The 12500-nt window shown below is 47.6% G+C and overlaps 1 protein-coding gene across 1 annotated transcript in view; it reads left to right on the top strand.

Annotated features, from left to right (window-relative positions):
* Positions 1–4393, top strand: part of LOC114552025 (high mobility group protein B2) — a 10937-nt gene extending 6544 nt beyond the window's left edge. Inside the window, exons 3-5 of the mRNA XM_028572747.1 lie at positions 511–662; positions 3795–3969; positions 4192–4393. Coding sequence (XP_028428548.1) covers positions 511–662; positions 3795–3969; positions 4192–4320 — 456 coding nt within the window. The 3' untranslated portion in view covers positions 4321–4393. The remainder of the gene's footprint in view (positions 1–510; positions 663–3794; positions 3970–4191) is intronic.
* The last annotated feature ends 8107 nt before the right edge of the window (positions 4394–12500 follow it).

The following is a 12500-nucleotide window of genomic DNA, read 5'->3' as shown; positions in this document are numbered from 1 at the left end:
TGTCTCTCTGTGCGTCTGTCTCTCTGTGTCTCTGTCTCTCTGTGCCTGTCTGTCTCTCTGTGTGTCTGTCTCTCTGTGCCTGTCTGTCTCTCTGTGTGTCTGTCTCTCTGTGTGTCTGTCTCTCTGTGTCTCTGTCTCTCTGTGTCTCTGTCTCTCTGTGCCTGTCTGTCTCTCTGTGCCTGTCTGTCTCTCTGTGTGTCTGTCTCTCTGTGTGTCTGTCTCTCTGTGCCTGTCTGTCTCTCTGTGCCTGTCTGTCTCTCTGTGCCTGTCTGTCTCTCTGATATGTTGAGTTGAATATGAACCTGATACAGCAGGAAGCCTCCATATGAGAGAGGCTGATATGTTGAATGAAGAATGACCTTAATGATGATCAGAGGAGGTCTGTGGATGGATGGGTCATGTGACGCTGTGTCAGACAGACAGTCAGACAGACAGTCAGACAGACAGACCTGCCTTTGACCTGTCTGTCTGACCCAGAGGTGCCCTGCTGACAGCCTGCTCTGGTTCCAGGGTCTGACTGCTGGGGATAAGAAGTGTTTCGAGGACATGGCCAAGGCCGACAAGGTCCGCTACAACCGTGAGATGAGGGACTACGTCCCCCCCAAAGGCTTCGGGAAGAGGGGACGCAAGAGGAAAGACCCCAACGCACCCAAGAGACCCCCGTAAGTCTAGTCTGTCCCCCCAGAGACCACCGTAAGTCTGGTCTGTCCCAGAGACCCCCGTAAGTCTAGTCTGTCCCCCCAGAGACCCCCGTAAGTCTAGTCTGTCCCAGAGACCCCCGTAAGTCTAGTCTGTCCCCCAGAGACCCCCGTGAAGTCTCGCCTGACCCCCCCAGAGACCCCCGTAAGTCTAGTCTGTCCCAGAGACCCCCGTAAGTCTAGTCTGTCCCCCAGAGACCCCCGTAAGTCTGGTCTGTCCCAGAGACCCCCGTAAGTCTAGTCTGTCCCAGAGACCCCAGTAAGTCTGGTCTGTCCCAGAGGCCCCCTGTAAGTCTGGTCTGTCCCCCAGAGACCCCCGTAAGTCTAGTCTGTCCCAGAGACCCCCGTAAGTCTGGTCTGTCCCCCCAGAGACCCCCGTAAGTCTAGTCTGTCCCAGAGACCCCCGTAAGTCTGGTCTGTCCCAGAGACCCCCGTAAGTCTAGTTTGACCCCCAGAGACCCCCGTAAGTCTGGTCTGTCCCCCAGAGACCCCGTGAAGTCTAGTCTGTCCCAGAGACCCCCGTAAGTCTGGTCTGTCCCAGAGACCCCGTAAGTCTGGTCTGTCCCAGAGACCCCGTAAGTCTAGTCTGTCCCAGAGACCCCGTGAAGTCTGGTCTGTCCCAGAGGCCCCCGTAAGTCTGGTCTGTCCCCCCAGAGACCCCGTGGAGTCTAGTCTGTCCCAGAGACCCCGTAAGTCTGGTCTGTCCCCCCAGAGACCCCCCGTAAGTCTAGTCTGTCCCAGAGACCCCGTAAGTCTAGTCTGACCCCCCAGAGACCCCCGTAAGTCTAGTCTGTCTCAGAGACATTATACATCTGAACACAAGAAACTCTTCATTCACAGAAGCATTAACCTGTCTCTCTCTCCCTCCCTGTCTCCCTACCTGTCTCCCTCCCTGTCTCCCTGTCTCCCTCCCTGTCTCCCTCCCTGTCTCCCTCCCTGTCTCCCTGCCTGTCTCCCTACCTGTCTCCCTCCCTGTCTCCCTGCCTGTCTCCCTACCTGTCTCCCTGTCTCCCCCTGTCTCCCTCCCTGTCTCCCTCCCTCCCTGTCTCCCTCCCTGTCTCCCTCCCTGTCTCCCTCCCTGTCTCCCTTCCCTGTCTCCCTTCCCTGTCTCCCTGCCTGTCTCCCTACCTGTCTCCCTCCCTGTCTCCCTCCCTGTCTCCCTGCCTGTCTCCCTACCTGTCTCCCTCCCTGTCTCCCTGTCTCCCTGCCTGTCTCCCTACCTGTCTCCCTGTCTCCCTCCCTGTCTCCCTCCCTGTCTCCCTCCCTCCCTGTCTCCCTACCTGTCTCCCTACCTGTCTCCCTCCCTGTCTCCCTACCTGTCTCCCTCCCTGTCTCCCTCCCTGTCTCCCTTCCCTGTCTCCCTGCCTGTCTCCCTGCCTGTCTCCCTACCTGTCTCCCTCCCTCCCTGTCTCCCTACCTGTCCCCCTCCCTGTCTCCCTCCCTGTCTCCCTCCCTGTCTCCCTTCCCTGTCTCCCTGCCTGTCTCCCTGCCTGTCTCCCTGCCTGTCTCCCTCCCTACCTGTCTCCCTCCCTGTCTCCCTCCCTCCCTGTCTCCCTCCCTGTCTCCCTACCTGTCTCCCTGCCTGTCTCCCTCCCTGTCTCCTTCCCTACCTGTCTCCCTGCCTGTCTCCCTCCCTGTCCCCTCCCTCCCTGTCTCCCTGCCTGTCTCCCTACCTGTCTCCCTCCCTGTCCTTCTCCCTGTCTACCTCCCTACCTGTCTCCCTCCCTGTCTCCCTCCCTGTCTCCCTCCCTGTCCCCTCCCTACCTGTCTCCCTCCCTGTCTCCCTCCCTGTCTCCCTCCCTGTCTCCCTCCCTGTCTACCTCCCTACCTGTCTCCCTCCCTGTCTCCCTCCCTGTCTACCTCCCTACCTGTCTCCCTCCCTGTCTCCCTGCCTGTCTCCCTCCCTGTCTCCCTCCCTGTCTCCCTCCCTCCCTGTCTCCCTCCCTGTCTCCCTCCTCCCTGTCTCCCTGCCTGTCTCCCCTGCCTGTCTCCCTGCCTGTCTCCCTGCCTGTCTCCCTACCTGTCTCCCTCCCTGTCTCCCTCCCTGTCTACCTCCCTACCTGTCTCCCTCCCTGTCTCCCTCCCTGTCTCCTCCCTGTCTACCTCCCTACCTGTCTCCCTCCCTGTCTCCCTCCCTGTCTCCCTCCCTACCTGTCTCCCTCCCTGTCCCCTGTCTCCCCCCCTGTCTCCCTCCCTGTCTCCCTCCCTCCCTGTCTCCCTCCCTGTCTCCCTCCCTGTCTCCTCCCTGTCTGTCTCCCCTGTCTCCCTCCCTGTCTCCCTCCCTGTCTCCCTCCCTGTCTCCCCCTGTCTCCCCCTCCCTGTCTCCCTCCCTGTCTCCTGCCTGTCTCCCTGCCTGTCTCCCTCCCTGTCTCCCTGCCTGTCTCCCTCCCTGTCTCCCTCCCTGTCTCCCTCCCTCCCTGTCTCCCTGCCTGTCTCCCTGCCTGTCTCCCTGCCTGTCTCCCTCCCTGTCTCCCTCCCTGTCTCCCTCCCTGTCTACCTCCCTACCTGTCTCCCTCCCTGTCTCCCTCCCTGTCTACCTCCCTACCTGTCTCCCTCCCTGTCTCCCTCCCTGTCTCCCTCCCTGTCTCCCTCCCTGTCTGTCTCCCTACCTGTCTCCCTCCCTGTCTCCCTCCCTGTCTACCTCCCTGTCTCCCTCCCTGTCTCCCTGCCTGTCTCCCTCCCTCCCTGTCTCCCTCCCTGTCTCCCTCCCTGTCTCCCCCCTGTGTCTCCCCTGTCTCCTGTCTCCCTGCCTGTCTCCCTGCCTGTCTCCCTCCCTGTCTCCCTGCCTGTCTCCCCCTGTCCCCTGTCTGTCTCCCTCCCTGTCTCCCTCCCTGTCCCCCTCCCTCCCTGTCTCCCTCCCTGTCTCCCTCCCTGTCTCCCTTGTCCCCTACCTGTCTCCCTCCCTGTCTCCCTGCCTGTCTCCCTCCCTCCCTCCCTGTCTCCCTCCCTGTCTCCCTCCCTGTCTCCCTCCCTCCCTGTCTCCCTCCCTGTCTCCCTCCCTGTCTCCCCCCTGTCTCCCTCCCTGTCTCCCTCCCTGTCTCCCTCCCTGTCTCCCTCCCTGTCTCCCTCCCTGTCTCCCTACCTGTCTCCCTGCAGGTCAGCCTTCTTCGTGTTCTGCAGTGAGTACCGGCCCAGTGTGAAGCAGCAGTTCCCAGGTCTGTCTATAGGAGACTGTGCCAAGAAGCTGGGGGAGATGTGGAGCAAACTGTCCCAGTCTGAGAAGCTGCCCTACGAGGAGAAGGCCCAGAAACTACGGGAGAAATATGACCGGGTGAGTCACACACAGACAGACAGGTAGACAGACAGACACACAGAGAGAGCGACAGACACTGAGAGAGAGAGAGAGAGACAGGCAGTAGCTGTGTCTCCATCTAGGTCCAGAGCTGTGTCTCCATGTGTCTCAGTGTAACTCCTGTTAGCTCTGGGGGTCTCTGCTCTCCCAGGACAACCTGTCTCACTGTCTCCTGTCTGTCTCTCTGTCTCCGTGCTTTAGGACATGGTGGCCTACCGTGGGGGGGGCGCCCCGACGTACCCCAGGAACCCCGGCTCTTCAGCTCAGGGAGGAGAGGAAGAGGAGGACGACGAAGGAGAGGACGAAGACGATGATGACGATGACGAATAGACAGAGAGACAGACGGATAGAGAGAGAGACTGTCTCTGGGGTGTGTGTGTGTGTGTGTGTGTGTGTGTGTGTGTGTGTGTGTGTGTGAGAGACTCTGTGTGTGTGTGTGTGTGTGTGTGTGTTTTTCTCGGTGTGTGACTGTCTGTCTGTGTGTGTGTGTGTGAGACTGTGTGTGTGTGTGTGTGTGTGTGTGTGAGAGACTGTGTGTGTGTGTGTGTGTGTGTGTGTGTGTGTGTGAGACACTGTGTGTGTGTGTGTGTGTGTGTGTGTGAGAGACTGTGTGTGTGTGTGTGTGTGAGAGACTCTGTGTGTGTGTGTGTGTGAGTGTGTTTCTCGGTGTGTGTATGTGTGTGTGTGTGTGTGTGTGTGTGTGTGTGTGTTTCTCTGTGTGTGTGTGTGTGTGTGTGTGTGTTTCTCTGTGTGTGTATGTGTGTGTGTGTGTGTGTGTGTGAGAGACTGTGTGTGTGTGTGTGTGTGTGTGTTTCTCTGTGTGTGTGTGTGTGTGTGTGTGTGTGTGTGTGTGAGAGACTCTGTGTGTGTGTGTGTGTGTGTGTGTGTGTGTGTGTGTGTGTGTGTGTCTCCGTGTGTGTTTCAGAGAAGGTAACCATGGAACATACCAACATGACATCATGACGTTGTCCCCCCTTGTTATCTGGACACATTGAGAGCTCTCAGCGTGGATGTCTACGCTGAAACATACACACACCACCATGTGCATGTCATCACGTGGGACCTGACCCCCGGTCTCCATGGTGATAGTCCTGGGTCTGGTGGTGTGGTGTACATCCACCCCTCCATGACATCATGACCCAGTAACAGCGTACTGGTTGGTGTGACATCATGACCCAGTAACAGCGTACTGGTTGGTGTGACATCATGACCCAGTAACAGCGTACTGGTTGGTGTGACATCATGACCCAGTAACAGCGTACTGGTTGGTGTGACATCATGACCCAGTAACAGCGTACTGGTTGGTGTGACATCATGACCCAGTAACAGCGTACTGGTTGGTGTGACATCATGACCCAGTAACAGCGTACTGGTTGGTGTGACATCATGACCCAGTAACAGCGTACTGGTTGGTGTGACATCATGACCCATGACCCAGTAACAGCGTACTGGTTGGTGTGACATCATGACCCAGTAACAGCGTACTGGTTGGTGTGACATCATGACCCAGTAACAGCGTACTGGTTGGTGTGACATCATGACCCAGAGCCCTGGTCTGCTGCAGGGTTCCTCCACTGAGGGCCATTGTAGCGTCTGGTAGTCCTGCGTGTGACATCCAGTCCAACTTTATTAGTAGAGCCCGTCTTAAACAACCAGTCTGACCAACAGGCTGGACGTTGGCATGGTTACTAACACACGAGTAACACAACAACAAACATCACACATCACATGACTAGAGAGATAACACACAGAATACAGCTCTCAGCTGGTTTAAAGAAAACAGGAGTGAGTTTTAATCAGGATTTAAAGATGTGAAGGATGGGAGATGGGAGGGATGCTGCCTCAGTCTGCCTCCGTCACCATCAGGGTCATCAGAGGTCATCAGGGGTCATCAGGGGTCATCAGGGGTCATCAGGGGTCATCAGAGGTCATCAGGGGTCATCAGGGGTCATCAGTAAAGGTCCTCAGAGGTCATCAGATAGTATTAATAAACTCCTGTCAGGAACTGGTCTTGGACTGGTCTCTGTCAGTAAAGAGTCCTGAGAAAGAGCTCTTTGTTATGATTTGATAGTATTAATAAACTGGTCTCTGTCAGTAAAGAGTCCTGAGAGAGCTCTTGTTATGATTTGATAGTATTAATAAACTGGTCTCTGTCAGTAAAGAGTCCTGAGAGAGCTCTTGTTATGATTTGATAGTATTAATAAACTGGTCTCTATCAGTAAAGAGTCCTGAGAGAGCTCTTGTTATGATTTGATAGTATTAATAAACTGGTCTCTATCAGTAAAGAGTCCTGAGAGAGCTCTTGTTATGATTTGATAGCATTAATAAACTGGTCTCTGTCAGTAAAGAGTCCTGAGAGAGCTCTTGTTATGATTTGATAGTATTAATAAACTGGTCTCTGTCAGTAAAGAGTCCTGAGAGAGCTCTTGTTATGATTTGATAGTATTAATAAACTGGTCTCTGTCAGTAAAGAGTCCTGAGAGAGCTCTTGTTATGATTTGATAGTATTAATAAACTGGTCTCTGTCAGTAAAGAGTCCTGAGAGAGCTCTTGTTATGATTTGATAGTATTAATAAACTGGTCTCTGTCAGTAAAGAGTCCTGAGAGAGCTCTTGTTATGATTTGATAGCATTAATAAACTGGTCTCGTTGGGGGGGGTCTGACCCTGACGTATAGTAAACATGTCTTAGTTAGACCTTGAAGATGTTCTCTCACACACCTTTACTCTTAAATCAGCTTATTACCTTGTTATTACCATGTTATTACTGAAGCTGATAGCTCACTCTGAAACACACACAGGACTGCTGAGAGAGTGTGTGTGTAGTGTGTGTAAGTGTGTGTAGTGTGTGTGCGAGTGTGTGTGTGTGTGTAGTGTGTGCAAGTGTGTGTGTGTAGTGTGTGCAAGTGTGTGTGTTGTGTGTGTGTAGTGTGTGCGAGTGTGTGTGTGTGTGTGTAGTGTGTGTAGTGTGTGCGAGTGTGTGTGTGAGATCATCAGATGTTAAACTGTCCGACACCAGAGGGCAGTAGAGTAACTCCCCCTCTCCCCTTCCTCACTGTTACCATGGTTTCCCTGCACCCCCCACGCCCTCCTCATCCCCTTTGTGTGTCACCATGGAAACCCCTAACCCCCTCCCTCCCCCCCCTCCTCTTCATCTTCTTCTTCTTAATGTTGTTTTTTATTTTCTTACTGGAGGATTATGGTTCTGTTGTTCTTGTTCACTGTCAGCTGTGTAGAAACTTCAACTTTTATAATAAAATGACCAACTGAGGGAAAAACACTGATGACTCTGTGTCTACTTTACGTCTACATGACTCTGTGTCTACTTTACCTCTACATGACTCTGTGTCTACTTTACCTCTACATGACTCTGTGTCTACTTTACCTCTACATGTCTCTGTGTCTACTTTACCTCTACATGTCTCTGTGTCTACTTTACCTCTACATGACTCTGTGTCTACTTTACCTCTACATGACTCTGTGTCTACTTTACCTCTACATGTCTCTGTGTCTACTTTACCTCTACATGACTCTGTGTCTACTTTACCTCTACATGTCTCTGTGTCTACTTTACCTCTACATGACTCTGTGTCTACTTTACCTCTACATGACTCTGTGTCTACTTTACCTCTACATGACTCTGTGTCTACTTTACCTCTACATGTCTCTGTGTCTACTTTACCTCTACATGACTCTGTGTCTACTTTACCTCTACATGACTCTGTCTACTTTACCTCTACATGTCTCTGTGTCTACTTTACCTCTACATGTCTCTGTGTCTACTTTACCTCTACATGACTCTGTGTCTACTTTACCTCTACATGACTCTGTGTCTACTTTACCTCTACATGTCTCTGTGTCTACTTTACCTCTACATGACTCTGTGTCTACTTTACCTCTACATGTCTCTGTGTCTACTTTACGTCTACATGACTCTGTGTCTACTTTACCTCTACATGACTCTGTGTCTACTTTACGTCTACATGACTCTGTGTCTACTTTACCTCTACATGACTCTGTGTCTACTTTACCTCTACATGACTCTGTGTCTACTTTACGTCTACATGTCTCTGTGTCTACTTTACCTCTACATGTCTCTGTGTCTACTTTACCTCTACATGTCTCTGTGTCTACTTTACCTCTACATGACTCTGTGTCTACTTTACCTCTACATGACTCTGTGTCTACTTTACCTCTACATGACTCTGTGTCTACTTTACCTCTACATGTCTCTGTGTCTACTTTACCTCTACATGTCTCTGTGTCTACTTTACCTCTACATGTCTCTGTGTCTACTTTACCTCTACATGACTCTGTGTCTACTTTACCTCTACATGACTCTGTGTCTACTTTACCTCTACATGACTCTGTTGTCTCTTTGTCTCTACATTACTCTGTGTCTACTTTGTGTCTACATGACTCTACATGTCTCTGTGTCTACTTTACCTCTACATGACTCTGTGTCTCCCTCTACATGTCTCTGTGTCTACTTTACCTCTACATGACTCTGTGTCTACTTTACCTCTACATGACTCTGTGTCTACTTTACCTCTACATGACTCTGTGTCTACTTTACCTCTACATGACTCTGTGTCTACTTTACCTCTACATGACTCTGTGTCTACTTTACCTCTACATGACTCTGTGTCTACTTTACCTCTACATGACTCTGTGTCTACTTTACCTCTACATGTCTCTACTTTACCTCTACATGACTCTGTGTCTACTTTACGTCTACATGTCTCTGTGTCTACTTTACCTCTACATGTCTCTGTGTCTACTTTACCTCTACATGTCTCTGTCTCTACTTTACCTCTACATGTCTCTGTGTCTACTTTACCTGTCTCTCGTCATGTCTCTGTGTGTCTACTTTACGTCTACATGTCTCTGTGTCTACTTTACGTCTACATGTCTCTGTGTCTACTTTACGTCTACATGTCTCTGTGTCTACTTTACCTCTACATGTCTCTGTGTCTACTTTACCTCTACATGTCTCTGTGTCTACTTTACGTCTACATGTCTCTGTGTCTACTTTACGTCTACATGTCTCTGTGTCTACTTTACGTCTACATGTCTCTGTGTCTACTTTACCTCTACATGTCTCTGTGTCTACTTTACCTCTACATGTCTCTGTGTCTACTTTACCTCTACATGTCTCTGTGTCTACTTTACCTCTACATGTCTCTGTGTCTACTTTACCTCTACATGTCTCTGTGTCTACTTTACCTCTACATACATGTGTCTGTGTCTACTTTGTGTCTACCTCTACATGTCTCTGTGTCTACTTTACCTCTACATGACTCTGTGTCTACTTTACGTCTACATGACTCTGTGTCTACTTTACCTCTACATGACTCTGTGTCTACTTTACGTCTACATGACTCTGTGTCTACTTTACCTCTACATGTCTCTACTTTACCTCTACATGACTCTGTGTCTACTTTACGTCTACATGTCTCTGTGTCTACTTTACGTCTACATGTCTCTGTGTCTACTTTACCTCTACATGTCTCTGTGTCTACTTTACGTCTACATGACTCTGTGTCTACTTTACCTCTACATGTCTCTACTTTACCTCTACATGTCTCTGTGTCTACTTTACCTCTACATGTCTCTGTGTCTACTTTACCTCTACATGACTCTGTGTCTACTTTACCTCTACATGACTCTGTGTCTACTTTACGTCTACATGTCTCTGTGTCTACTTTACCTCTACATGACTCTGTGTCTACTTTACGTCTACATGTCTCTGTGTCTACTTTACCTCTACATGTCTCTGTGTCTACTTTACCTCTACATGACTCTGTGTCTACTTCGTCTACATGTCTCTGTGTCTACTTTACGTCTACATGTCTCTGTGTCTACTTTACCTCTACATGACTCTGTGTCTACTTTACGTCTACATGTCTCTGTGTCTACTTTACCTCTACATGACTCTGTGTCTACTTTACGTCTACATGTCTCTGTGTCTACTTTACGTCTACATGTCTCTGTGTCTACTTTACCTCTACATGACTCTGTGTCTACTTTACGTCTACATGTCTCTGTGTCTACTTTACCTCTACATGACTCTGTGTCTACTTTACGTCTACATGTCTCTGTATCTACTTTACGTCTACATGTCTCTGTGTCTACTTTACCTCTACATGACTCTGTGTCTACTTTACGTCTACATGTCTCTGTGTCTACTTTACGTCTACATGTCTCTGTGTCTACTTTACCTCTACATGACTCTGTGTCTACTTTACGTCTACATGTCTCTGTGTCTACTTTACGTCTACATGTCTCTGTGTCTACTTTACCTCTACATGACTCTGTGTCTACTTTACGTCTACATGTCTCTGTGTCTACTTTACCTCTACATGTCTCTGTGTCTACTTTACGTCTACATGTCTCTGTGTCTACTTTACCTCTACATGACTCTGTGTCTACTTTACGTCTACATGTCTCTGTGTCTACTTTACCTCTACATGACTCTGTGTCTACTTTACGTCTACATGTCTCTGTGTCTACTTTACCTCTACATGACTCTGTGTCTACTTTACGTCTACATGTCTCTGTGTCTACTTTAAAGTCTGTCTCTAACTGTGTTTCCAGCCACACGTTTCTATCTGAATTAAGTGATATGAATATTGAATGAAAATGCCGTCACGGAAACATTAAAATCTGATTGAATTTCATGAGTCTCGACTCAAAGGAAATACGTTCGGTCTCATCAGAGTTTATCTTGATCGATATATAGATCGGCTTATGAGATAAACGCTGGTGGAAACGTTATTTGCCGAATAAATTAATGAATTGCGATTAAGTTTTGGGTCATCTTATGGTTGCAACCCGCCTCAAAACAAAGAAGAAGAAGAAGTTGTAGTCCATTTCCTCCCAGTATTTCCTCTCCGTTTGCACACAAGGAGACTTTTTGAATTTAATTTACGAGCAAAATGTAACGGCTATTTTAGATAGCAAAAATCTAATAAAAGCCATAATTTATCAGGAAGTGGCGAAGGAAATGACCAACAGAGGTTAGGACGAGCCGTGGGACGTCCCGCGGAGTGAATGGAAGGAGCTCTACCAGAGACACACCTTTTACAGGACACTTCATATAGAGCAGGGATAGACCTACACACAGACCAAATGATTCCCCTATAAGCAACAGGGGCCAGCAAAGACTCCCTTTATTGGGCAGACACCGTGACCAGAGGGCTCCAGGGGGACATCTTGAGAGACAATATGTCAGCTTGAGAGACTAGAGACAGGAAGAGACACAGAGAAGCACGGCAATCATTTTTAACACTCAGACGTATTAAAACAATGGTATCCGCCAGGTCTTGAAAAGTATTAAAAGGTGATGAATCAATTTGGGAGAAATTAAGACCCTTAAGAAGTATTAAAGTCTTATCACGGCTTTATAAAGTCTCACATTTTGAAAGTATTTTTTCTGAATTAGCCGTCCAACAGTTTGACTCCCAAAAACATCGTAAAAGTGTGAATTTAGTTTTTATAAAAAAAACGAACCGGTACATAAAAAACTAGGCTGTTGTGGGTGCGTTCAAAATTGCCTCTGAGAGCAGCAGGGCGGGCGTGTTGTGTTCATGTAATACATAGAGTATACATATACATATATATATATATATATATATATATATATATATATATATATATATATATATATATATAGACATATATATATATATATATATATATGTATACATATATATGTATATATATGTATAGACATATATATATATATATATATATATACATATATATATATATATATATACATATATATATGTATATATATATATATGTATACATATATGTATATATATATAGACATATATATATATACATATATATATATATACATATGTATACATATATATATATATATATATATGTATATATATATATATATATATATATATATATATATATATATATATATATATATATACATATATATGTATATATATGTATGTATATATGTACACATATATATATGTATGTATATATACATACATATATATATACATATATATATATATATATATATATATATATATATGTATACATATATGTATATATATATATATACATATATATATATATATATATACATATATATATGTATATATATATATGTATATGTATACTCTATGTATTACATAATTATAGTATATATCTGTAAAGTGTCTCGAGATAACCTATGTTATGATTTGATACTATAAATAAAATTGAATTGAATTAATCGTGTTGCAGCACCACAACCTGGTGCCATCGTCGTTCCACCGGCGCCAGTCGGACCTGAAGCTACAGCGAGGACCCGGCTGTCTCTGCTCCCTCGTCTCCTAGCAACATCCAAGTGGCTCTGGGCGGCACGGCAACGCTGCCTGCCGAGGTGTCGTGGTGTCTCCACACAGCGCAGAAACAACATTCACTGAACTCAGACGAAACTTGGCTGAAGTTTCCAGATTCGGATATAACAGTCGTTCACTTGTGGCAAGAACAAAAC

The sequence above is a fragment of the Perca flavescens genome, unplaced genomic scaffold (genome assembly GCF_004354835.1).
Source record: "Perca flavescens isolate YP-PL-M2 unplaced genomic scaffold, PFLA_1.0 EPR50_1.1_unplaced_scaf_55, whole genome shotgun sequence".
NCBI lineage: Eukaryota > Metazoa > Chordata > Actinopteri > Perciformes > Percidae > Perca > Perca flavescens.
This window is presented reverse-complemented; position numbering and strand designations above follow the sequence as displayed.